The 27752-nt window shown below is 42.0% G+C and overlaps 2 protein-coding genes across 4 annotated transcripts; one reads left to right on the top strand and one right to left on the bottom strand.

Moving 5' to 3' along the window:
* Window positions 1-1621: 1621 nt before the first annotated feature.
* entpd5b (ectonucleoside triphosphate diphosphohydrolase 5b) lies at window positions 1622-11013 on the top strand. The gene is made up of 13 exons (XM_086166682.1): window positions 1622-1934; window positions 3005-3084; window positions 3327-3470; window positions 4582-4657; window positions 5058-5093; window positions 5400-5488; window positions 5564-5646; window positions 6646-6707; window positions 7013-7114; window positions 7923-8066; window positions 8374-8430; window positions 8559-8674; window positions 10378-11013. Exons 1-13 carry the CDS (start codon window positions 1688-1690, stop codon window positions 10459-10461), a joined length of 1320 nt encoding a protein of 439 aa, XP_086022808.1. The 5' UTR covers window positions 1622-1687; the 3' UTR covers window positions 10462-11013.
* Window positions 10248-26305, bottom strand: znf410 (zinc finger protein 410). Of its 3 annotated transcripts, XM_086166680.1 has the most exons (13): window positions 26175-26278; window positions 25934-25960; window positions 25736-25824; window positions 25600-25651; window positions 25361-25493; window positions 24552-24737; window positions 21645-21866; window positions 16370-16529; window positions 14509-14690; window positions 13926-14015; window positions 13648-13767; window positions 12369-12488; window positions 10248-11231 (listed from the first exon to the last, which is right to left on the bottom strand). In XM_086166680.1, the coding sequence occupies exons 4-13, from the start codon at window positions 25630-25632 to the stop codon at window positions 11131-11133; spliced, it is 1347 nt and encodes a 448-aa protein (XP_086022806.1). In that variant the 5' UTR covers window positions 25633-25651; window positions 25736-25824; window positions 25934-25960; window positions 26175-26278; the 3' UTR covers window positions 10248-11130. The 3 variants fall into 3 exon arrangements, with proteins under 3 accessions (XP_086022806.1, XP_086022805.1, XP_086022807.1); XM_086166679.1 differs by lacking the exon at window positions 25934-25960 and having other exon boundaries at window positions 26175-26305; XM_086166681.1 differs by lacking the exon at window positions 26175-26278 and having other exon boundaries at window positions 25934-26066.
* Window positions 26306-27752: the final 1447 nt, after the last annotated feature.

The following is a 27752-nucleotide window of genomic DNA, read 5'->3' on the forward strand; positions in this document are numbered from 1 at the left end:
ATACATTTTTCCTCAATTATAAATTATAGCAGATTGCTGGAATTACATTATAAAATCCATAAACAAGGCACACCGATTTAATGAATGTTGTTTGTTGCATATGGATTTAAAAGAAGATTGTGATGCATAGGTTTATTTACACCACTGTCTGGTACAATAGGACAAATCTTTGCTATTTTTCTCTCAGTAGTTGCTGTTTATTTCCCCCTTGACAGTCCGCTCGCTCATTTTCAAGGTCATTGGAAAATGACAAGTGTAACTTGACAAACAAGGAACCATTAAATATATGCAGAAATTACCTCAGAGTAAGTAAAATAAAAAAAAAAAATGCCCAGGACAAAGAAACAAAACACTCAGATGTGAATGTGAAGTGCCCCTGAATCATTTGAATTAAAGTTGAATGCACTACCCATCGTCATACGGAGGGCAAACCAAATTTATCTGTGTTGTACATCTGACATGCTTTCACGCCTAAACAAAATGTGTGAAGAATCTCAAAAAACTACCTCTGAGTAATGATACATAATTTCATAATTTCATGCTTAACAGACAGCTCTTCTTTAGGGAGAATGGTGTTCCAACCCTGTGTAGTCTTTTAGAAACTTTGTTGAAGCCTTCTCTTGAGATGATGGGTTTTCCTCTCTAGTTGTCTCAGTTAATCAGATTCATAATATTCAGGACTGCGGGTAAGTAGTGCTCTATAAAAGCAACAACAAAAACTTAGACATGCACTTGGTGAGCTCAGACCTCCTTAAAGGTCTGTGTAATATTTCAAGAAAAATAAATGAAAATGTCAAGATCTGCCCCAAATTTAATGGATTCTTTCTTGGCTCGTTCTACGTTGCTCCAGCAGCTTTCATAAAAATCAGCAGGTAGTGCTCTTGCAATCTTTCTGACAAACAAACAGCAATGAAAAAATAACCTGGAGGTGGAGGTAACGAACCGTCCTCTGCATTTATTGTCAGCCAGAGAACAGTGGCTAATAAAATATCCTGCAACTCACTCTGTTAGTTTCCATTCATCACTGACTGTTACTGATATTATATGGGCTGCAGTCGTAGGTTTCAAATACTTTGTTTTTAATTTAAAAGCTCTGTTGATCTTCTTTTTGATGTTCTCTCATACGCTGTTATTGTACACCTCAGAGCACTTTTACGCCCGAGAATATGATGGTTTACACTAAAGACATGCAATGAATAAATAATCATGTGACAGTGATGTAGATGACTTGCTCTGGCTTAGAATGTATGTTCAGTGTTGTAAAGGTAAATGTCAATGAATGCACAGTGCATTGCGAACCGTACGCTTTCTGGTGGAGAGGAGCCTGTCTGAGCCCCTGTGACATCAGGTTCCTCAGACAACATATTAGAGATGTGAAGACATTCTTGGGTTGCTGTTTATTGATCTAACATGTCTCATACAAGACCTTAAGCCAAACATAGTGTGATAATAGTGTTTCTAAGTAAGCACAGGAGTGACTCAGCAGGGTGATGTTTGGGAAACATCCCTGAGTTGGGCTTTGCAGGTGTGATGGGGTGTGGTTGGACGCTCTGGGAAAATCATTTGTCGGCTTCTTAATCCCTCTTATTGCTCGTCTCCCAGTGCAGGTTGGCAACACTGTGAGCTGCTCTTGTGACCAGTTCACAACTAGTGAACATTAACCTTGTCATAGGGCTCTACCTAAAACATGTGTTCTTCCTCCAGAATGAAAATGGAAATCAGAGTGTTTCTCCGGCTCCTGATCCTGCTTGCCGTTTTGGAGCTGACCAGAGTCCATGCTCAGGGCTCTCTCCTGGACCTGACCAGCATCCGGAACATTCTTCCGCGACTAAGCCGCCCAGCAAATCATAGCCGCATCTTCTATTCTGTGATGTTTGATGCAGGAAGCACTGGGACGCGCATCCACGTCTATACCTTCATCCAGAGTGACTCAGGTACAGCTGGGCAGGCGGCCTACTTTCCTCTTTTTCTCCCGTGGGTTGCATGAAATCATTTGCATTGGCATGAATAATTATATTCCAATTGCTATATGTAATATTTTATATATATATATATATGTGTGTGTGTGTGTGTGTGTGTGCGTATGTGTAAAGGTTGTATTCACTTAAACCCACAAAACCATTTTTTGTTGGTGATTTTTTTGCATAATTTTTGAAGGTATTTACTCGCAACTTTTTTTGTCGTTTTTTAAGATGATCTCATACAATTTTCTGACCTTTTTTTTCTATTTATTTTACTGATCGTTTTTGTTTACTTCTTGCAAAATCAAAGTGTAATTTCCAATGTAATAAGTAAGTCATTTCTTATGTGATATAGATAACATTTTGTATATCTTTCCTATAGTTGTTAATTTCTCAATTGTTTTCAAGTAATACTTTAACTACTTTTTTTTTTTTGTGTGTGTGTGTGTGTGTATATATGTATGCGTGTGTATATATGTGTGTGGGTGTGTACATATATATATATATATATATATATGCATATGTATGTATGTTTATATGTGTGTGGGTGTGTATATATGTATATATCTATATTTGTATTCATATTTATATGTGTGTATATATATATAATACATATATATGTATATTATACTTATTTCCTATATCGTGAACTCTGTCTAGGTTTAGATGTAGTATGCATTTGAGCTTTTGCTATTAAAAAAATTCAGAATACGTTGTCAGTTAAACTATACTGGCCAGGTATTGATAGATCGTCCAGCCCTTCAGCAGACTAACAAGCTGTGTTCGATATTATTGTCTGTCTTCTGCTCTCCATTTACCCTCTCTTTTGCTCTTTTCTGTAAACCTTTCCGTTCTTAGCTTCACACAAAATAGCTTATATTTGACTTCTCATTTTGCGATGAATCTAATTTTGTCAGATTCAAGCCTATTTGCCTTGACCTTAACAAGGCATAGATCCTGCATACAGTATTTAAAGCAGATTTGTACCTTTAATGATTTTAATGGTTAATGCAATTGACGTGGGTAAATTTTGTATGTTGTAGAGGAGCTGCCTGTTTTGGACAATGAGATGTTTCATTCTGTAAAGCCCGGTTTGTCTGCGTATGCTGACTCCCCTGAAATGGTGAGTTCATTGTCAGTCCCAATCAGTTATATTGAGCCAAAGAAAAGGTCAGCAGGAATCACAATGCCAATAAAACAAAGTATGGGAATCAAAAATGACAAACTGGTGAAGGCTTAAGAAGCCACAACTGAATCACAACACTGTTTTTTTTTTTTTTTCCTCAACTTGAACATGTCACCCTGTCATCGACAAAAACAAACAAAACACAATGCGTTGGCAGTGACCTCTGTGTTTCCTTAAAGGCTGGACACTCGGTGAGGATGCTGCTGAAGGTGGCGAAGAGCTCTGTGCCTCGTGTGGAATGGAAGAGGACTCCTGTGGTCCTCAAAGCTACTGCTGGACTCAGACTGCTGAATGCCGGGAAGGCCCAGGCTCTTCTGGATCAGGTTCAGTGTGCTAATACCGTTACGTAAGATCAGACTGTGATAAAGTAGTTAAGGCAATATCGAGATTATATTAAGTAAAGGGAATTAGACAAACTCGTCTAAGATCCTAGTCCTCGTCGGCTTTAACTGCACCGTATGAAGTAGAGTCGTCATGGCCTGGTTCGATTCCCAAGCCTTCCCTAGCCGACGGAAGTGTTGTCGAGCAAGACACTGAACCCCCAACTGCTCCCCGGGCCCACCGCCCATTTTGATCCATGACGGGTTAAACACAGAGGATTCAAAACATTTTTTGCAAAGGATTAATAAAGAATTCAAAATCCATAAAAGGAAATGCTGCAAAACAATGTGGAATGGCACTAGAGAAAAAACTCCATTATTCCATGTTAGCTTCAGTGAGAGAAAGGAAAACCGACACAAAATCGAAAGGAGCCACAGATAAACACAATAAAAAATTAATGGCTGAAAAAAGTGTAATGGATAATTACCTATTAACTATTATTAGATTTGAAAGAATCTTGATCACTGCCGTGCTTGAGTGAAATAAAATAGCGGTGTGATTAAAACGCTAATTTAGCTGTGTTTTAATAAGCGCTCACTCAAAGCACCTTTTGCTCATTTCACTTTCGGATGACGTATGGAGAGTCATGTTCCGTAGCCCCTTCTCGATCCCTTTATTGGGGAAACATCTTCATTGGCACCTAAAATACCGCATCAGTCTAGCAGTAGTTATGAGGTGTTACATTGCCTGACGCTGACATGAAAATGCAGTCTCATATCCATGGAGGGAGCCGGCAGAAAAAAGAGGGGGAGGTTCAGTTTTATGACAAGCTGCACTGAAACAAGAAGAAAAATACTGTGATCATACTGGTAAAAGCTAAGCGCGGAGGCCCCTTGTGGAGGGGATAAATAGTAACGGGTGGCCCTGGGGCACCTTAGAAGATAAACGGTAGCTTATTAATCCCCTTTAGGGAATTAATTAATCCCTTCAAGCGGAGGGCACCTCTGGATGAGCTTCCATTGCAGTAGATAACATTAAGGCTGTTTTTTCCTCTCGCTCCCATCGTGCTCTGGCTCTCCTTCCTCGCCTCCTGCTCCGCCTCGCCCTCCGTAGGTTCAACATGTGTTTGATGAATCCCCTTTCTTGGTCCCAGACAACAGCGTCAGCATAATGAACGGCACAAATGAAGGTAATGTCTGCCCTGACGAGCGCCACGCTCGTCGCTTATCAGAGCCACTCATGTTCTCTCTCGAGAGTTGTGTAGGTGGCGTCGATGATCCTTCTCCTCAGCTTTATGTGCTGTAGGGATTTTAGACGACCGAAGACATTATCCATAAATTGCAGCAAATTATCTTGTGTAATGACACCTTACAAAATAAAATGGTTTTGTCATGGCAGGGTTGTAATTATGTGGTGAAAATTGTAACAAGCCTCACGCCGGGAGGCCGTGTTTTTGAATGTCAGCAGCTCAGCCTTGTTTTTGAACACAGCTCTTACTCCACTGTTTGTCATCAGACTTTGTAAAAAATGCCTGGCCTGAAATTACTGTTTTCTGTTCGCTGGCTTGCTGGTACGTTCTGCACGCACAGGAATCCTGGCCTGGGTGGCGCTGAACTTTCTGACAGGTGAGTGTTTTAAACTCATTGCCTGCAGTCTGACTCTTAACTCTGCGCATATATATCGTCTCCTCTGCTCGGCTCCGCTCTGCTACCGTACGTCTCCGTTTCAGTCTGTTTGTTATCGCAGTCCCTCGTTCACAAAAAGAGGCTGGATCCCTGCAGTTTGCGTTCCTAAAAGAGCATTGCTCTGATCATTATCAGGCTACGATTCTGTATTTCTGGGTCGCACATCAGTGCCAGATTTACCTTTGACGCAGTCTTCAAAAGCCCCTTTTTTTGTGGCTGATGGATTAAAGTATGAAATGTTTCCAGGTCACCTTTATCCACAAACTAAGAAGACTGTTGGAATCTTGGATTTGGGAGGAGGATCCACGCAGATCACCTTCCTGCCAAAACTGAGGGTTAGTTCTTTAATGATGCAAACGAACTGCAGCTCCAGTCTTGTGCTTCACCGTCTGTGATATATTTCTACGCAGAAAACCACTGAAAATGTTCCTTACGCTGATTACGTTGGGAGGTTTGACATCTTCAACTCGTCATTTGAATTGTACACGCACAGGTAACAAATTTACAGTGATTACAATTTTGAGGGATTTTAATCAAAAATGTCCGTAGACAATGAATGATATCAAATGTTTCCATTTAAAGCTGACAAATTTAGATTTTATATATATATATATATACATATATATTTGACCACCTGCGAGAAAGAATCTATTCGTGCGACATCGCCTGAAAAGTCACCAAGAGCACGTAAAAAGAAAGTATCTTAAGATTAACATTTATAAGATGAACGTTCAGAAATATCCACTCTTAGTGGAACAGTTAAAGATTTTGTGTGAAACATCCAGTTAATGTTAATCTCTCTCTATGTATACATACACACAAATACAAGTATATGTATTACTCGTGGGGTCCTGTTATATATATATATATATATATATATAATGTCCCGTTAGAGAAAGAAACTTTGCTTTAAAACTACTCAAATCTTACTTTTCATAGTGGTCTGACTGCATTGAACTGTTCCTAGTTTTAATCCCTGTTTAATTATTCTTGACATATGGCCAGGCCAGATGGGGGTGGGGGAGGATCACAATATTTAGAAGCCCTTTTTTCAGGATGGAAGTACATTTGTAATCAAAATGTTGGCTAATCCAAGCGGTGCTCATCCTAATGGCCCCGGTCCGTCCACCGAGGCGAGAAGTGTGACGCCGCGCCGTTTCAGCACGAGCACGTCGGAAATCCCGCCATTTGCTTTGAAGCGGCGATTCAAACTGGAATTCGATCGGATTCATCGGGGGGGGGGAAAAATCCCGCCATTTCACATTCACCGCACGCGTCGTTCCAAGCTGTCCCTCACACGCCGACATTCTTCTCTTGACCCGCCGTGTCACAGAAAAGACCGGCTCGGTGTTTAACTGGGCCATTCTGATGAACGGAGTCAGGAGGCTGTGAGTGACAGGAGGACGGGGCCTTTTTCCTCACTTCGCCTTTCACACGCATTGTGTCCCTGCATGCTTTGTTGCTTCCTAACAATCCTTCTGATGTCACCCAGTTACCTGGGAAATGGCCTGATGGCAGCACGACTGGGCACTCTCGGCGCTCTGGGCGCAGAAGGTACTGTTCTACGCACAAGGAAATGCTTCTGTGCACCTTATGTGCAGAGGGTCATTTGGGGCAGGTATCTGAAGGTTATTAAGAGAGAATACTGAGTTTATTCATTCTCCCTTATGGTGTCATATCACACTTTTTTGTCAAAGTACTGAGAGGAGGGAACAAAAGAAAATTGTCTTTATGTAATGTCCATCAAGTCCACCTCTAATCAGCAATTCAAGTCAGACCTTGTGATGAATCACAAAGTACTCCTGGGGAAATTGTCCTTGAGTCACAGTGACCAGCGGCCGTCCGTGTTTCTGTGACAGGAACGGACTGGCGGGTTTTCAGGAGTCCCTGCTTGCCAGTGAAGTTCGAGGACGAGTGGAGCTTCGGAGGGATCTCCTACAAAGTCAGCGGAGCACCAGACGGTACGGCGTGCTACCTTCAGCAGCGTCCGTCCAAAGCAATACCAACCCCGAACCCCTGTTTGCTGGGAGGAAAGGAAGGAATTGTACTTCCAAGTTACTGTGATCTGAACGAGTACATTCACTCACATTTGAGCTTTTCGGATATTTCATCGTTTTCATTTTTCTGAATGAGCAAAATCATTTTCTTATAACGAAATATGTTATATTTTTTTTTTTTTTTTTTTTTTTTTTTTCCCGAAGCACTGGGTTACTTATGTAAGAATTCCAAAGAAAAGTAATCCGGCAGTGAATTGTCTCAGAATTGTGAGAACTTTTTAAAGTAAAAGATTATTTTACGCTTCTGACATGAAGAAAGGCTCTGCTTTTCAGAATTAATGGGGTACGGTGAGGCGCTTCTTCAGTCCACTAGATAAGTGGAAATTTCATGGTTTTTAAATTCAATTTTATTTGGCTTGCTTATGAGGTATTTGAAAATGAAAATATGATGCATTCAATGGGTAAAAGTCATTTTGATCTCTTTCTGTACATGTTAATAGAAGATGTAGAAAACCCCTCAAAAAAAGAAATTGCTATTTCCTGAATCTCACAGGCTAACCATCTAAAAACCTTTGAGATAAGATTGAAAAAGCAGATCATCCTTTCATTGAAAGAACTGATGAGGTCAGGAAAGGAAAAAAAATACGTAATCATCTTTCAGTAAACAGATTCTGTGGCATCCGATACCCAGTTGTAACATCTGCCAAACTATTCAGACGGATCCGCTTGTGTTCCAGCATGTTTTTCCTCACCTTTTCCGTTCGTCCTTCAGGTTCCACAGGATACAAGCTTTGTTATCAGGACGTACTGAAGATGGTGAAGGGGATTATTCATCAGCCTCATGAGCTGCAAGACGCCAGCGTTTTCTATGCATTCTCCTATTACTTTGACAGAGCGGTGGACACGGGCCTTATCGGTTAGTATACATGCATATCACACACACACACACACACATTACGCAGTCACACAAACCCAGCACGATGTTGTTACCCATACCAATTCAAGGCAAGCTGGGAAATATGAGTCATCTGCGCCCGTCCCAGTGGATTCACTGAGCGATGGGGAGTAGTTCTAAGAGACCGCTATCTTCAGCCGGTCCGAGCTTAAAGGTCACAAGCTCTATTATTATATAGTGTTACGGTGATTTGCATGTAGACTCGATCCAGTGATGAATGTAGGACGTTTTAAATGTGAAGGAAGTTAACTCATTCACTCCGTTTCAGATGAGGCTGGAGGAGGCAAGCTGGAGGTCAGAGACTTCAAGAGGAAAGCCAAAGAGGGTGAGATGGAGTGAGATGCCGGGCAGTGGGACGTCGCTGTGTCTCAGTATGCGTTTGAATGTCTCGTCCAAAACAGATGACTGATTATCCAACCTAACCGCCTGGGTGTCGGTCTATTGTCTGCGCAGTGTGTAACAAGATGACCAAACATCCTTCAGTCAGTCCTTTCCTGTGTATGGACATGACCTACATCGCATGTCTGCTCAAGGAGGGGTTTGGCTTCAAGGAGAATACGGTGCTGCAGGTGAGCCACTTGTAAAAAAAAAAAAAAACCTCACCGTTGCCGAGGGCAGGAAGATGGAACGCGGGTATAAAGGAGCTTTTCTTCTCTCGAGCATCGGCCGGTCTTGACAGTGACTAGGCTTTGATTCGTGAAGATACACTCCATTCACCTTTGTTGTCACTTCTTTGTAATGGAAGGTGACCATGTACCCTGATAAGAGGCTAGAGCTAGCTGGAATGGCATATTCATGGTCTACTTAACAATGTGTGCGTAAACAACGGTGAAGCAATACTCAAAATGACTCAAAAGTGTGTATAAGGATTTAGTGGACCAGCATTACTGATGTGTAATATCACAAGATGTGTGTACAAGGGAAAGCAGAAAAAAAAAATCCACATGACTAAAAAGGTTAAAAAAAAACTGCTTCACAACAATAAGCATCATGTCACTCGTGGCAAAGGAGAGAATAGAAGGTGCCTTCATCAAGGTAGCTTTCTTTTTATAAAAGTAATATGCTGTGAATTATAGCATATCATTATTAAAATATTACTCAAATTGTGACATCAGTCAAAATAAATGATCTTCCTCATTAAAATCCTTAAAATGTCAGCCATACTTTGCCCCTCATAAAAATTGGAAAAACTTGGAGGTTAACAGATTGGAGCATTTTAAAGGCTAACATATTGACACACGCTGAGCTGGAACAAATCACTGGCAGAATTACACCTTTTTTCAACTTCTGTTTTCTATTAAATTGTAAATGAATGAAGTTGTACTGTATAATTGGTGTCACAATATTGGTCATTGGTTTTTCAAAAGAAACTTTCTATTAAAAGTTTAGTTTCCTCCGATGGAAACACAATTATCACAGAGGCTTTCCAGGTAATTCAATTTGGCTAATATTTAGATTGGCCTCTACTTGTGACACCAATAATCTTGCTCACAGTCGCGCTCCTGGAAACCATCTCCGCCGAGAGAAGAAAACCCATTTATCCACTGATGAATTTTTTAAAGAGCCTTTTAGTGTCAAACGTTCCACTTTGGGAACAAGAGGGATCATTTTATCGGAGGGGCATTTTCAATGCAGATTGCGGCGCAACTCCTCCGACCCGATCGATCGGTGGCGGCGACTTTTCAGACGTTCGGTTCGTCGGAACCCCACAGAAATTCCTCTATGGACTATTGTTCTCTAAATGGGATCATAATTCATAAAATGGGCATTGTCTTGTAATAAAGACGACCTGAAGTCAGCGATTCAGACCACAGTGTCATTAGGGAGTGGTTTACCTGAGGCTATAACTCAAGTGACAAGTAGGGCCATGTTCTGCTCTACCTCTAAAACCAGACATCTGCTGGTCATTAGGACGAAAGCAGGATGAGACCTGACGATTCTCCTGCCGGGGTGGCGACGCCGGAGCAGATGACAGGGGGCTTAATCCAGCTAAAGCAGTTAGTGGTGGAATCATCTCTATTTACAGCTGAATTATTCCATAACCTCATTCCCTTACAGCACTAATTGCCACCTGTGACTAGCATTGTTACGGCTTGTAAAATTAGTTGAAGGCACGTCAGGAGCAAATTACTGGCAAAAGTATATTATTTTTAATGAACTTCCATTTTTATTTCAATAAATACAAAAGGCATTTCAGAATTCTGTGTGTGTGTGTGTGTGTGTGTGTGTGTGTGTGTGTGTGTGTGTGTGTGTGTGTTTTTCCCCTTCCTAGCTGTCCAAGAAGGTGAACAATGTGGAAGCAAGCTGGGCTTTGGGCGCCACGCTGGACCACGTCCACAACCTGAAGATCCACTGAGGAGAACAGAGGGGGTGCTCATTAAGGAACAGCAGTAATGTGCACTACCTTAGCTAACAAGACCAGACTTGCGCCGTTTCGATTCACCACTTAATCTTGTGTGTAATTCTTAATTTTCTTTTAAAAAGCAATTCTTCCCGAGTGCTAATATAGTGAGCCATAAATGAGCCGTGTTGCTTTACAGGGGAGCAGGCGAGGCAGCCCACTTTGACGTTTAGGGTGAAAGTTTGTACACTGAAAATGCAGTTCATGGCCTTGTGCTGCGGAACATTTGTTTGTGTTTTGCAGCGATGCAATGTCCCGCGGTGTTCTGGCGATGACGACCGAGGGGCGGGTACGGGACTTGAGGTGTTTTTGGTTTTGAGTAAAAATAACGGTCGCTCATTCTCATCAGAGAATCTCTGTTTACAATGATAATCCGCGGTTATTATAGTTTCATAAAACCTTTCAACCCGTCTCAGTATTTCTTTGGGAGTACGTTTTTTCAAAAAGGTTTTTATAAACTGCCATTTCACACATGTCAAAATAAAACCATTGGCAACTAAAGACAAATATCTACAGGGTGAGTGTCAGTGATTAATCTATGTACAAAGATGATCTTTAGTCCACAGGGCAGTTAGTCTAATGCTGCCGAAGTTGCCAGCAGTGTGAGCTCTCATAATGCAGGAATCACAGCAACGCCACCACATCTTCTCCATATGCATGGCCTTCGGTTGTCATAGTCACCAGTTCATGGGGCTGAGACAGAACAACCACCGAGTCCGTGGATCCTGAAGCAAAGAAGCACAAAGAAAGAGGCAAGTTAACATGAATGACTGGACCGTTGACTGATGGTGAGACTGAAGAGAACTCAAGAGAGACGTCCTGAAAGTCTTAAAAACCGGAGCGACACCTTGCCATGCTTTTTCAAATTAATGCTGTCAGTCAGGCAACCATGAATTTACTGGCGGGCTCATATTTAATTCTGAAAGAGAATATGGTCTGAAAGGGTATGCATGCTCTGGCTGAGGCACGTGGACGTCCAAATATTGGAAGAACTCGGGATAACTGACGATTTGTGAGCCGGTCCAAGTTTAAATATTTAATGGTGACAGCCAAAATACTAAACCAATACTGAATAACCATTTAGCCCGTGGATATGCTGCTTCTACAGCAGAATGTATCAGCAGCACTAAGAGAGGAAACAATCGTCAAACGGTCTTTTGATGAAGTCCGAAGCCCGGGACATACCGGGGCCACAGTTTCCTACTGTCCTGATGAACCGGGGCGAGTGACTGCGGGCCAGTATTCTCAGATTCTCTCTGACCACCCAAGCAGAGAATCATTTGACAAATGAAAACAAGGTGAGCGCTGTGTTCTGTCCTGGAAACCAGCTGTTTAAAATGTACATATTCCTGATCTTAAGCACCTCGGTGACTGTCAAACACTGCTGTGTTTTTAGGTAAAATTTTCAGATTAGAATGACAAACAAAAAGTGCTGCCACCTGCTGGACTTGGCAGGTATTTCCTCCTGCTGGGGCTGAATGTCAGCTGACATGAAGGAGCCGTCCTTCACAGGGGCGGCTGCTGCTGCTGCTGCTGCTGCTGCTGCTGCTTTCATAGCTACCACTGCATTGTTCCTGTCCGAGATGTAAGTGCTATAAAAATATCTCTTGTTTCATAGCGGGGTGGTTTGCGCCACAGTGTTCAGGCAATGTGACCAGGCACGACAAGAAGGATAATGGGTGTACTGCATACACCATCTGATCAGCGCATTTAAAAAAAAAAAAAAAAAAAAAAAAAAAAACAGGAAAAAATTGAATCTGCTGCTCAGTGGTTGAAAATGCAATATTCCGTATAGCATGAGACACACTGCATATATAACCTTAAGGGTGTATGTTCGCGCTGTCACATGTGCTAACGCCTACCTGGTGATCTCAGCATAGCATGATGAAGATTCATGGGTTCCACGGTGGTTGTCATGGTAACTATACTGTTGCTGTTCTCGCTGTCTGCCTCCAGCAGGCTGCTTTGTGTCAGAGCCTCCCCTGTCAAGTTACAAAAACACCCATGAGTGAGCCGAAAAGTTTTTTTGTGGGGGCTCTCAAGAGTCTGTAGACGCCACTCCCAAGGTCACCTTGTTGGAAAAACCAAGACACTCTGTGCTTATTCTTCACTGTTAATAAGGGCTGAGTTTTTTTTTTTTTTTCTCCCCCAAAGGGATCGCTGTTTAATTCAAACCACATATTTACTCATTACTGCTAACTTCCGTGTCACCTTTTCACCCTTGTCTGAAAGTGTGTTTTTAGGTCTGTAGCAATTCCCACAGTCAATTTAGCAATGCACTCATCCAACTCTTATGTATAAATAACACGGCAATACCTCTCTGTTGTTGCATTGCCTGGAAAAAAAAAAAAGAAAGAAAGAAAGAAAGAAAGAAAGAAAGAAAAAGACCAGCCTCTTTGGGGAGGCTGACCTGAAAAAAATCTGCTGTTTATAATTAGTGCTTTGGCAGCATTTCCTCTTTGGTGATTCAGCGGTGGCACTTACTGCTACAGCAGTGTGAACAGGGGGAGCGGAATGTGCTGTCTGCTCTCATTGTCTCACAAACACGAGATGAATTCGAGCAGATCTTGCACAATTAGTCCATATGTTTGAACGCGACGCCCTCAGTGGGAGACACTTCATCCTGAGAGGTGCTGAACCGATTCAAAGGATGCTGGCGGGGACGAATTCGGGCCTCACAGCTAATATTACCTCCTGCAGCAACAGCGGCGGCAGGATTTTGACTCAAGTATACGGACATTTATCTCGGTAATTGGTAAGTTGCGGGCGAAATTTAATAAAGAGACATGAATGTGTGTTGTCGTGGCACTCTTGACTTATGATTATATACTTCTCAGAGGGATTTGACCCCTTCCTAAGGAAACTAATGGTCTGATTTCCGCAGCAGACTTGTGCTGCTTCTGCTTTTTTCCGATATGTTCTGCTGCCTTTAAGAATGCAAATTTAAAAACGATACATTTTTCAAGCAATCTAAATCATTAATAATTCAAGGCGCATTCCTAAATGTAACATAAACCGGCTCCATTTCTATGCACATTTTAAAATTTATGGGCCGCTTGAAGCTACATAATCCAAGGATTAGCATATTCCCTCACCACACTGCGTGTGCGTAAGAAGATAATGTAAGTGAACAAGAAAGACCTGTTTCCCTGCTTTCACCGCTGAGCCCCTCCTCTCCATGTCTCTTCCTCATGTGGACGTTCCTGCTGCCAGACTGAGAGAAAGTCTTGCCGCAAATCCCACAGTGATGAGGTTTCTCTCCTTGAAAGCACAAACCCAGAGACACATGTGAGGGGAACCCGTTTCACCGCGTGGTCTTCCGATGCCATCCACGATGCTTTTTTTGGCGGGGGGCGGGTTGAGAGGCATCTTTTCGGGCTAATTGCGAAATGATACGGATGCAAAACTGTCCCCCTCACCAGAATGGACGAGCATGTGTTTCCGTAGACTGGAATACTCGGCGAAGGATCGCCCACAGCCATCTGCTTCGCAGAGAAAAGGCTTCTCTCCTGGAAAACAGCCGCCCACCACATACGTGCATATTGTTTAAGTCTACAAAACAAAGACTTCAAGCATTCATTTCTTGCCGCGAGCACGAGATGCAAGTGCGCTGAGAGGGATTTTAAAGGCTCGATATGCTTTGAAGCTGCATCCCGCCGTCAACGCGGCCCTTTTTGCAGACGGCGGTCGACCTATTTCGACGCGGGATCACAATACAATTTTGACGACAGTAATCAGATATTGCTGCTGAAAACAGGCCAGACGTGTAAGGAAAATATAAACCCGGTAGAGCGCTCCCCCCAATAGAGGGAGCAGACTATGAAACGAGCCGTCAAAAATCTTAATGTCACCCTAAATAAAATATGACAGTGCTGTTACTCATTGCAGCAAAGAAACGGAGGCGCCAGTGCTGCTGACTCTTCAGATCTCCAGCCTGGAGGAAGCATTAAATGATCGGCCTCAAATGGCCTGTGTCAGTTATTGCTTCCTCCTGCTCCCCACCTGTGTGTATGCGTCTGTGGTTCTTCAAGTTCCCAGCGGTGGTGAACTTCTTGCCACAGTTCTTCTCCTTGCAGATGAAGGGCTTCTCGCCGTTGTGAGTCCTCATGTGAACCTGCAGCCTCTGCAGCACGTAGAAGCTCTTCCCGCAGCCCTCCGCACCACACCGAAACATTCGATCATTCCTGGCGAAAGAAGTTAACCAAACAAACAAGCCTCAGACGCCTCTGCGCGCAGGTTTCATTTGCAGCGGTGCATAACAAGGTCGAACGGGGTGACCAAAAATAGATATCCGACACAGACGGGAGTGAAGCTCCGGCAGCACAAGGACACACTTATTTCAAAGTCTCAGCTGTGTTGTGGTCGGTCTGCCTCGGTGACAAATAACCTGTGGAAGTACTACTTCAGCTGTGATCACCCTTTTAACCACTCCAGCAGAGGGAAAAAAAAAAAAAATAGTCGGCACAGCTCTGATGCATTATAATCTGGAATAAAATGAGCCACTTATTTAGATACATTTCAAACGCCTGTCATGGGAGATAATTTCCACTTGCTGCGCCCAAAGAAAGTAAGTTGAATGCATGCCCTTTCGACAGCTTTAAAACTTGTCTCTATCATTTTTACATTATTCATGTTTGTGCGCTTGGTGCACTTGATATACATGGCTTTTCTGTCTGAACACCAGAACCTGCAGGTTTTCAATGAAAGTAAATCGAATACTTCGGAACCGTTATGAATGGAAGACTTATTTTTCTAGTAAAAAAAAAAAAACATGAGGAAACGTAGGATCCAGATTTATTTTCTTTCAAGGTAAAATTATTTTATTTACATTCAACATTTAATACCCTTTTTATAGCATTTTTCAGTTTTTCAATGACGGGAGTAGAGGACTGACTGAAAAGCTTGTATCTTTTGATCTCGGGACCGGAATGAATCTTTTCTTCTTTGCCTCACAATCAGTGTTAACAGACAGTGAGCAGCATCAGAGCATCCACCCCGTGACCTACAGACCCCCATTAAAAACCCAACATGGCTTGCTTTAGTTCTTGTAAGTGCCGTAGTCTTTCACTGAATTTGTTTAGCAACGTGTCTTTTGAAAAGGAGATTGAATGAAACTTCATAAAATCATGTTACAGTTTGTAATTACATCTAGTTCACTGACTTCAAGCAAACTCCTCCCGAAAGATAGCTCTGTTTTGTTGACTCAAAGCCCGCAATCTGCTGCACGACAAGTGTTGGTCGTTCACCTCGGTCGAACCTGAGTAATGTGACGCACATTAAGGAAACAACTGGCCAACACTACTCAACACTAAAATAATATATGATAATTTCCATGAGTTTCATATCTAAACTCAGTATGCAGTACTTGGTGCTGATAGATTGATTTAATATAGAGTTCTCGCACAATGTATTCAACATCTCCAATTGCAGATTAAGGGCATAAATCAAATGATCCAATGAGTGTCAGATATATTTCACAAACGATTAAGTATGGATGTATAGACGATATGACTAAACAGTGCGAAAGGGAGAGAGAAGGATGTCAGATAATTATTTTAGAGGAGTGATTTTTTTTTCCCCTGTTATTAGTTTTACCTTACCGTTGTCTAATATTTTCCAGGGCAATGAGGAAACCAGGTGTGACACGTAATACTTTTAACATTTCAGCTCTTGAAGAAATATGACAACCTATACTTACAAAGACAGCTCGGTTAATTGTGTTGCTTGTGCAGTTTGGACTTCTCTCGGACTTGCGGAGGCCATTATAATTTCTAGCGATGTTCCTGAGGTTGTGACAGGCTTTGGACCCGGTTGTGTACGGGTGTATTTGTGGCCCAAAACGTGACAGCGTGGGACCGCTTACCTGTGTGTTTTGAGGTGGTACTTGAGGTGAGCCGGCCAGGTGAACGTCCGGCAGCAACCCTCGAAAGAGCAGCGCAGAATCTGCCTGGAGAGGGAGCGGCCGGTCCGAGACGGCGGCTCCCGCTTGTCCCCCTCCGATGGCATACCGTGTGTGTGGTCACCTAGGCAACCGGGAGAGGGAAGTGAGCAGAGTTGTGCAGAAAACAAGCCAGGAGGTGCCAGGCGGCAGGTCTCTGGAGCCCAGCTAATCATTGAGCTCGGACGGAGACCTGCCGAACAGCCGGAGCCAAGAGAAAACAACCTGGAGCTGAATGCAATCACTCCCTTTTAACCCACACACACTCCCTGCCTCCACCGCCTGCGGCTGCTTCCATTTTTCTTGAGGTGTGCCAGCAGTAATGCACCTAAAATTGATACCCTACTGCCACAGGAAAGGAAACTTGTCTAATCTAAGTTAGTGGGAGGGCAGTTATCACATCGGCTCGCAAAGAGGAGTCTGACTTCCAGTCTGCCGGTTGCAGACATTTTTAAGACCTTAACACTCTCTGAATAACATCACTCGGCGTGCTTCTATATGTGAATGCTCTATTTTCTGCTCGTGTCAAAAGACACAGACGTGACGCCGCAACCGAAAATTGCCGTTCTATTTCTTTTACGGACTTCTCTAACCAGATGTGAAGTACAGATATATAAATATTTGATGTAGAAATAGATGGAGAGCGGCATAGGTAGAGGACAGAATTGGTGATAGGAGGTGGGAAAAGAACATTCCTAATGTGAAAGCAGTTCTTTCAGCCTGTTTAATACTGCTGAAGAAGGAACACAAAATACATTTCCTATCACGTTTATTGTAAAAAGCAATTTTGTTACCGAGCAATTTTTCAAGACGTGAAGTTTCACAGAGCGGGTATGGGAACCCAACCTTAAACCGTGGATGGTTTTGTCGGACGGGGAAAAGATTTAAAGAAAACTGTGCGCGGAGGGGCGGGGATTGGATCAGCCGTCTACCAATCACCGCAGAAGCCTTCGGTGCTGATCTTTTATCGGCTTTTCGGTAACGAAAGCCTCTCCGCTTCTGATTTAGATGACGCTAAAGCAACATAAACACGATCCTGCTGAGGACTTGAAAGCATTGTTAACTCGCCTCCAAACTCCTCTTGGACACCGGCTTGGTTCATTTCTATCTATGTCTGAATTTATACATTCTACTTATTTCCTTGTTTTACTATGATTGGCAAGAATTCGGCAAGCAGAGGTTTTGAGCCTACTACCTTCTCTGTTGAGGTGTCTGGGCCTGGAAAGTTTCTGAAACGCTGGTACTAATTGAGGTGGAGGACAATAAAAAGAAGTACGTGCAGCCCCTCACCTCCGCCACTGAACCGAGCCAGGTTGGGATGTGAAAGAATAAAGTTGGATCAGACAAGATGAGAGAAAAACATGCCACTTTTCTGACCGGAACCTCGGGCAGCAATTGGGCTCAGAGGGAGTTCAAAGATCAGAGATGTAGCCAGGAGTCAGAGAACCTTGAACATCACGGCTAAATTTTTTTTAATCTAACAGGCTGCCCGTGGAGTGGAGTTAAAACGGGCTGTGATACAGCACTGGCTCCTGGTGCGATGCATCAGCTCGCCTCGGCCAAATGTGCTGCAGGAGAGAGATCACTGTCTTAGATCAGAGTCTGGAGCTTTACAGCCGAGCGAGCGAGACGAAGGTGAGGAACAGATTAAGACATCATTCTGGCGAGTCAAAAAGCCGGAGTGTTCGACTCTTCGGCGCTGACAGTCTTTCATATTAATCGATTCGTTTAATGGCATTTTAAAATTCAACAAGGCAGATCTTTTATGCTCTGCATAATAATGTGACTTTAGTGACTCGGCTCACAGCTGCCCTTTTATCGTTCATGGGACCCAAGGAACTTTTCTAACAGCTGTTATCATGGAAACACAATCAGTTCTGTCTCAAGAAACCCTTTAAGCTTATTTGGAGTAGTAACCATGCAAGTAGAATAGAAACGATGCAAGCATACGGTGAATCACTGACGGCAGGAATAACTGACAAGGACCCCGGCATATCAACTTGGGAAATAAATATGGAAAAAGAAGGTGTCAGAGGTACGACTCCCTACCCGACATGGGAAAAGCAAAACGTTTAACCAGAACAGAACAAACACTGAGCCAGGGGCCACAATCTCTTCCAAAGATCCTTTTCCATGATATCCGCAGTGATTTTGCAGCTGACGAGGGCAAAGCGGTCATGCCCATGCAACAAAAATGTTTTTCAATCCTTATCTAGGCGGCAGTCATCCAGTAATTTGTAAAAAAAAAAAAAAAAATTATATCCCAGTCATTTCCTCAATCAGATAGCATGGGTATTCTACCCATTTAAAAAGAACCATAAAATAGGCACAAAAGAATTAAGAAAAATCAAAAATTTTGATCATACTGATCAAAACTACATAACATGACTCTGATTCTATCTTGGCTAGTACTGATGAAGACATTTGCCGAGTTCCAACTGTTCTTGAGAGTGTTTTCCAAGACACATACAGCACGACAGACAAGATATCGCGTCACACTCCAATCCCACCACACGATGCAGACGGGCTGTTTTTTACAGTTGTGTATTGCATTTTGTCCATTTTCAATTAGATTGCTTCTTGTTCATTCCTCTCCCGGCCCAGAGGTCTGATTTAAAAGATGTGCAGTCTATGGCTATGCAATAAGCTTGCATTATTTTTATTGCATATTTTATTGCTCAATGCGCATTGCTTACCAAGTACATACGTTTTTACTTTATTTCCTGTGTTGTTTTTGTGGTTTTATCAACCTGTCAACCCCTTTGAATTACACTGGACTGTTTTAAAAGGCGCAAGGCAAAGATAGTTAAATACTATTAATTTACGCCACCGTTAGCAAAAAGACCTGCCAACTATTCAAATGAACATGTAAGCCTTTGGTTTTCAGCGCCTACTTTTCTCATTTCAAGGTTGCTCCTCTTCCCTGTTGTCTATGTGCATCTCACTCGGGCGTTAACAACTATTTTCGTCCGAAAAAGCGAGCTTAATGATGCATAAAAAGTAGCTAAACTATAATTTCTTCTTTTCTGCTCTCTGTGCGCACATACTGTATTTTACAATAGTTGAATTGCTAACAAAGTTATCATTCATTCATTTCCTGTTTCTGTTGCCAGACAATGGAACGAGTGTGAAATTCTGAGAGAAACACAGCCATAACAACTACCGGTTATCTCGAAGCTGCCACACTGCTGAAATCTGAGAATATTTTATCTTACAGCAGACAGAATTAAACGACACGCCCACTCCAGCTTTCTGCTGCGCCACTGTCACTCAACTGAGGAGACAGACGGGAGTCTGCGACCGCGGGAGAGAAAGAACACACATTTGCGGATCAATACTAGCCACACTCTGCATCTGACAGTTCAAAGTTTGGTCTCTAGGCCTTTCTTAGGAAAAAGAAGTTCTTAGCGGGGTGCGAAAAGTCACTAAATCTAGTCATAAAGTCAAGTGCACTGCTCTAGGATTTGCTGGTGGTGTGAGGTGGGGTGCTGCACCGGGGAGAGGCTGAGACGCACTGCATCTCTCAGGGGCGGCGTGATGCAGGGTGTTACAGCGGAGCGAACACTCCTGGTTCGATTCCTGGTCGTGTGTGGTTGAGCAAGACAATGAACCCCAAACTGCTCCCCTGGCACTGCTCAGCGGCTGCCTTCTGCTCATGGTTCATTAAATGCAGCTGATGTTGTGCTGAACGTATAACTGAATGTGACGAATAAAGTGATTGCTATGAGGCCAAGCGAAGACAGTATGACAACAGACATTTGCATTCGCTCACAAAGCAGAGAGGAATCATTTTCCAGGACTTCTCATTTTTCATATTTTCCATGACTGGAACATTCATCAATCACTTTCCAGGTTTTCCAGGATGTGATAAAGCCCTGCATTTCCATAAATTTCACTGAAAGATCTGAGGTCAGTGTGCTTGTTCTCTCCTTTTCAACATTTGGGAGGTAAAACATTTGGGAACCCTGACAGCTCTGATCACGCCGAATTCCATCTAGTTATATCACACAGAAGGAAGAAAAAAAAAAGTCACATTGCTCGCTTGCAGAGAAATTACAGTGAAGCAGCGGCAGCCTCTGTCACCTGCAGATGAAAACAGGAAAAAAAGCAGATCTCTGGCATCCAGTGAACACTCCCTCGACAGAACCATCCAGTCAGAAAACACCTAATGACTTTGTGTCAACCTGAATGTCCTCTCTCCTGTCTCGGCCTGACTTTCTGCTGTTTTTCTTTCCAAGTGTCCAGATCTAATCCTGTATCCTTTCCCCTCTCTCTTGGACCTGAAAGAGCTATGTGACTAAATGCACTTTAAATCATCATAGACGCAGCAGCGCAAAAAATTTATTGGAACATGATTGATTGTGGCATTACCAACTCCTCTAGATATTTGATATCAGATAAATTTCTCAAACCAAGGCTACAAATTCATTTTGATTTAGAGGCTTCTGATGCGACGTGTTGAGATCTCTCTTAGTCAGTGCTGATTACACCGCATTTTCATCTCCTTCCTGACCTCATTTCTCTACTTCCAGTCATTGATGTTGCCGTTTAGCAGACCAGCTGTTATTTTGCCCCCCAAAAATAAAATAAAAAAGCTCCTTCTTGCAAACAGGTGGTTACATCTTTTTTTCTAAAGAATTACAGAGACAGAAATCTCAGTAGTATCAAAAGAGAGAAATCCTGCATCAATCTTCATATTTAATCCAATGGATGAGGGATCATTCAGTTCAAGGTTCTTTTTTTTTTCTCCAAGAAATAATTATCAGGGCCTTTGCGTTTTTACCAACAAATCAGAATCTGAGAAAGTTATTGAAGTAGTTGGTACTTCTGCAACTAAAATGTTCTCCTCTCCCTAATCCTTTCATCATAAAAATGTATCCCTGCAAATTTTTCATCTCATTTTTTAATCATCCGCAAGAATGTTTTTCATTTTAGAGTAATATATAATAATGATAAAATTTAAATCAAAAAAATAAGTTTGTTTTTTCATGCCATTTTTGCAATAATGTTTTTCATTTTAGAGTAATATATAATAATAATAAAATATAAATCAAAAAAACAAGTTTGTTTTTTCATGCCATTTTTGTGTACTTTTTTTAATGACAGAAAATTTAAAAAAATAGTTTTCCGTGTTTTTCAGGTTTAACCCACATGCATCCTGGCCTTTCTGTGAGTGTGAAAAAAGCCAAATGGTATTTACCATTGCTGACGCTGGCTGCTCTGGCATCCTGGCTGGCCTTGGCATCTCTGGCAAGCTGCGCTCGTGTGGCAGCGATCAGGCTATCGTGAGCGAGTTCCTGTACGCGCAGATACCAAGGAGCGCTGCCATCGATGCCGTAGTCCCCTGACGAGACCCCTTCATCATCTTCCTCTCCAGTACCATCTGCGGCGAAGATCAGGGACTCTGATGACGCTGTAATACCTGTGAGAAAACAATCAAAAAAGTACTTCATGAATAATTTATGGGGCAATTTGAAGTAAAATTATGACAGAGAAATTACACAAATAACAAAGGCGAGTAAAACTGCAAGTGAACCATTTACTCAGCCTGTACAGACAAGATGTGGTGAGTGTGTTTAGCTTCATAATCACTGAAAAAGCAGCCTTAAACATGAATGGGAAAAGAATTCCTGATGGCATTAGGTTAAAGCATGCCCGGAATGAATGGTAAATATCATCTAAATGTGCTATTCATACAGGAAAAATTATACAATAGTTATATATTAGACGGCCTCTGACTGTAGAAATTATTTTTTTTCTAAATAGTTCTAGATTAATGGAACTATGGATGGAATGCCCATGGTCCTTAATATAAAATATGTTTGTCTTCAGGAGTTGACTTGTTCAGTCACATTTGTTATTGTCCTCAGGGGACTTAGGACTTCGTGTCAGAGTTCAAACATTGCATCTTTATTCTGGATGGTTGAGTGTACGTTGGCCAACGGTCACATGCATACAAATTTCCCATTTGAATTTCATCTGCTCAGTCGAAATGATTGTATCACAAAAAACGTCAGTCTATCCAGCAGACTGCTCTCAGACTCAAACAGACGATGAAAAAGGTGTATGTCTAGGGAACTCAAACATTTTTCCTGCTATTCTGCCAAGGCCTGATGAACCAAGACAATGTTTCTGCCAAGGATCATTTCTTTCAGCCAAAATGTTAAATACGTTTTTCTCAATGAAAACGTGTGAGGCCTTTCCTTCTTTGAGCCTTCATCTACAGTTGTGAAATGAAATCTCCAGAAAGTAGATCTGTTCGTTAGGTATGAATGTAAAACTGTCACTATTTTATGTTTCTTATCTATCAGCAAACGATTCACCTTAAAAAATTCAACTGAAAATAATTTGATAATTGATTTTCCAAGTTATATTTTACAACACATTTCTTCTGTTTAATACGAAATTGTGCTATTTTGTCAAAAACACTGAAAAAAATAGGTTTCCGATAGAAAGAGGCACTCTCAGGTTCCACTCATCAGGGAAGCTGGTGAGACAGCAAGATCTGAGCAGAAGTGCAGTCAGCCGGACCAAGTGCTCTCGAGACCAGAGGCATCACTGATGTGAAAGTTCACACTTTCACCGTTGGTCAAAGTCCACACTCAGGGAGGAGAGAATCATGATCCGGGAGGAAAAGAAGAGAGGAGTCTATTCCTGACACGAGGCGGGAGCTCTGTGAGATATATATCACATGAGTCGAACTGTGGAGGCAGCAGCTGTTTTAGAGTTCCTTTTACTGAGAACACGAGAAAACTACCACCAGCAGTCAACCTACACGAGTGAGGCTTGAGGGACATCACTCAGCATGTTATGTGTAAGTAAAAAGTCATTATGCACATTGTGTTGGCATGTAGAACTAAGTGACCTTAGGATATATTTAGAGATAGAGGGAGAGAAAGAACAGGGATCAAGAACATCCATCAAATGCTCCAAAGCTTTTAGTTGTTTTTTTTTTCTGAAAAGTCTTTGTATCAGAATTATGAGTAAAACGTTTGGGCGACACGGTGGAACAGTGGTTAGCGCTTCCGCCTCACAGCGGGGCCCTGGTGCGATTCCTACAGGGGAGGCTTTCTATGTGGAGTTTGTATGTTCCTGTGTCCTCCAGGGTTCTCAATGTCCTCCCATATTTGGAAAAAAATCCCAGATGCGTGAATGAGAGACTGAATGGTTATTTATCTCTACATGCAGTCCTTTTTTATTTCAGATTTCTGTGTGTATGTGTGTGTGTGTGTGTGTGTATGGTTGTAACATTCTTGCCATTCCCCCGAGCGTTTGACAGTCTGTATATAAACCATGGGATTTAATGGTATCCTGGTGGGGTTCCTTTCCTTGTATGTACTCACTATAATGTTGGCAGTGTTATATGTAAATATTGAAGTCAAATAAACTGAATCATGGAACACCTGCAGATACAACCTTGAGCAGGAAAAGGACTAAGGAGAGTCAGTTGAAAACAAAACCCTTTCCAGAAAACTGGGCGGTTGCTCCATGGGAGGCCAACCTTAACCTGCTGCAGTCAGCTGAGTTATCACAGTGAAACTGACAGTTGTGTGAGAGGGCAGCGATAAGGAAATGACAGAAACACAAGAGCTGGCAATGACAGACCCAGGATGCCCTGGAAGAGAGTGTCTGTTTGACACCAGAAGTAGGATGCTGTGGATATGCATCCAAATCTTCATGAAATCTGCTGACAAAATGAGAGGTGAGGGGCCACAAACCACAGGAGGCAAGGAGCTGCATTGAAATTGCAGAGGAATCAGCAGGAAGAGCCTCCTGCTGATTCTGGCGAAAGAGGGACACCAGCTGGATGCCTGGAGGAAAGGAGCAGTGTCTGGTCCAACAATGGTGACCTAAAGACTGGAGTGTCTGGCTCAGGATCGAAAGGTCCTGTGAAGGTCTTGGCCAGCTAATGGCCATCCCCTCTGGGAAACCCTGTTTAAAATGCTTATTACATTGCATTTTAATGTTGTAAAGACCTATTTAGTGCCAGTAAAAGCCCACCAATGACTGAAGACAAGAACCTGAGGACAGTTTCCATGATTTGAATGTTGGCATTCTTATGCCACAGTTTTCCAACTCTGAATGATTGTGGATCAGTGTTCCTTACCTTTTGCCAGATTAAGAAGAACGTAGGACGTGCTGTCTGACTGTTGTAAGTCATGGAGGATGGCTGGGGGGCTGGGTGAGGCCCGTGGGTGAGTGTGTGGCTGCACTACTAAAGGGCTTCGCACTGACACCCCCCTGAACTCAGATAAGGTGGGAGAAGTCTCAGACCCTGGGCTCAGTGCTGAATCTAGACAGGAAATCAGTTAGTCAGTTTATGTAATAAGCACTCCTGGACATCATTACAAGCTGGAAATAAGCAGTAGATCATTGACAATAAGAGAAATATAGACAAAGTAATTATACATAAAAATACATAAAAATGACTAAAATATTGCAGGAGGAAAACCGCACAGCTGAACGGTGTTTAACGTGTAGGAAATGTTAATTGAACTCATGAGGAGACAGAATAGAGCTGTGCTTGTTTTTGATGAATAAATACATATTTCCTATCACAAGACAGGTTGTATAAAGCACAACAATTGTAAGCAATCATTCAAAGATTGCTTTTTCCATAATATCACATCTAGCAAGTATTCTGTTGGGTAGACAGGCAGCCCAGGTAAATATGAAGGTTGCAAGCTCAACACCTGTTACACCTTGCAACGGAAGAATCTTTATGTGCCACGTCAACTCAATGGTCATTTTGCCCACATCTTGTAGAGATGTGGAAGGAAAAGCAGGTCCGGGAGGTGCTCCTAACACACCTGCGCCCAAAGCTCACCATGCTCATAATCAACCCTTATTTGCAGGAATGTGTCCAGTCCAGATACCACATCTTTGACTAGTGAAGGCCATGAAGCAGCTTCTCACCTGTGAGCTCCAGCTGGCTGCACAATGAGGTGTCAGCCGAAGCCAGCAGAGGTAAGCAGGTGTGTTTGGACTCCGTGTCCTCCAAACCCTGGACCAGAGGGATGGATGCGTTCTGGACAAACTGCACCAGCAGCTTAAAGGTGTTAACAAGACAGAGACAGCAGTTTCAGGCCACAAAAGTTGTGGTTCATAAACAAAGCTTACGTGTGTAGTCAGTTACACAGCAGCAAATAGATTACCTCTGGTTTAGAGTCAAGCTCATCGGAAAGCATGAGTCTCCCTGTGTTAAATCTGCAAAACAGGATTACCACAAAATGTGATACCTTTGTTTACCACGGAACGAAGCTATTACTGGTTTATACACAACCTACTAACCTCGAATTTGACTTGGTAAATATGATTCTCAGTGCGTCATGGGCATGAGTTCGCAGTCATGTTAAGAGTCTGGACCGACACTCAAAAACCTATGCGGTTGAACATGACAAGAATAACTTTAAGAACAACATTAACGTGTCGGCTTCTGTAGATGACAGCAACTTATTACGCTTGCCGTGTTACAAATCATTTAATTACCTTCAGAAAATGTGCGGCCAAACATAGCTAAAAAGCCAACAGAGGATTTATTATCAGAGGTGTGTAGTGGAGATATATACAGATTACTTAGCTAGCAAGGTTAGCAGTTACCAAACTAGCCACCGGGGCTAACTACATAGCATTCGTTAGCCGCTGGTCGGAGGCTGGCCTCTGAGAATGCGAGGTGAACGTGTTAAATGGTAGTATCATAGCAGAAGTGACCTAAAATTAGGCGGTTTACCTTTCAATAGTTGTGTAAGTGAGGAACTACAGCTTGAGGGTAGCTTGCTAATGGTGTCAAAGCAGAGCCGCGGCTCCGCTCTACGGAGTCTCTGTGGGAACAATGTTAGAGCGCTGCCTTTGCGATGCTAACATCCTGGGTTTTTACTGCCATCTAGTGGCAGCTTATGCGTCACTACATTTACTCGATAATAGGAAAAAAAATAAAAGAAATAAATCATAAAAAATTAAAGAAACATTTCAGAGTCCCAGTCAAATGTATATATTTTTAAGATTTAACCAAAACAAATGTCCTTTTTATATGTGGTGACTGAAACGTATCACCTCTAAGATAACTTTGTCTCATCATGAAACCACATATTTTTTATCCTTTTGTCATTCTATTTTTTTTTAATCCTTGTTAGTGTCTTTGTCTTTTTAATTGTCTCTTTTATTTATATTTATATTCATATTTATTGTTATTGTTGCGCTGCTGTGTTCCACAAGAATTTCTCCCATGGGGATTAATAAGGAATTATTATCTTATCTTATTATGTTATTTGGTTGTCTGATAATTAAAATGCTGGCTTTCATTGATTCTTTTCTCATTACACCTCTGATATCCCATTGGTTTCAGTCTGTCATTTTAATAAAATCTATTTAATCACTTAATTTGTTATTGGTGTTTGCACAGTTTATGATGAAAGAAATGTGTAAGCCCTTGTTGGGAATCTGTAATGAATTTGGAATTAATTGTAAGACACAACAGCTTTAACTTTTTTTTTCTTTCCAAAAAACTTCCAAAACTCACCTGTCAATGTTAAAGCTGTTTTGTTGTGTTAACACAACAAAGCAAGTTAAAACATTCATCACAATCAAGTCTGGGGGAGGTTTTTACAATATACAGTATTGAGATTTATTCACAGAAGGTGGCAAAAGGCCGTTATCTCTTTTTGTTTTGCTTCTCATTTTAATTTCAAGTGCTCCTTGTTGAAAGCTCTATTTAAAGGCCCTGCACACACACAAGGTTTCTCAAGTGGGCTAGTTGATTAAAGGGAAGGTCTGCTGGGAATTCCAAGGTTACTAGACTTCAAAAAACCCTGTCTACTTGTGTTGGTTTTTAATGACTTAAGAGCAACAGCGGTAATGAAAGAAGCATTCATACCGTTTGCCAAAAACACAGCAAGGTAACTGAAAAATGCAATATTTAAGAGTAGGGGAGCAAGAAAGGTAAGTACCCTTCCTGCTCTCATACTCTCAAATTTATTGTGGAAAAATAGTGTGGGGCTATAATATAGCAAATAAAAAGGATTTACAAAAAAAATGCAGTAGAGTAAAAATACACTTCCATGATTGAATGTGCTGAAAATATACTGCATATACTGAAGTTACACAGGCAAATGACAAATCTAAAGGGGCCTGAAAAGATGAATGTGGACATAAACAGAAAAAAGAAGAGCTGATACTTAGTCTTGTACAATTTTCAAGACATTTCTACTATCTTGATTTGATAACTGTGGAACATTTTGATGAAATAAAGCAAATGAACACCCAAATTTATGAACATACAAAGTGATACTAGCAGGCGAGAGTCTTGCCA

This window comes from Fistularia commersonii, chromosome 20 (genome assembly GCF_037954325.1).
Source record: "Fistularia commersonii isolate RoL2024-O1a breed Wild chromosome 20, RoL_Fcom_v1.0, whole genome shotgun sequence".
NCBI lineage: Eukaryota > Metazoa > Chordata > Actinopteri > Syngnathiformes > Fistulariidae > Fistularia > Fistularia commersonii.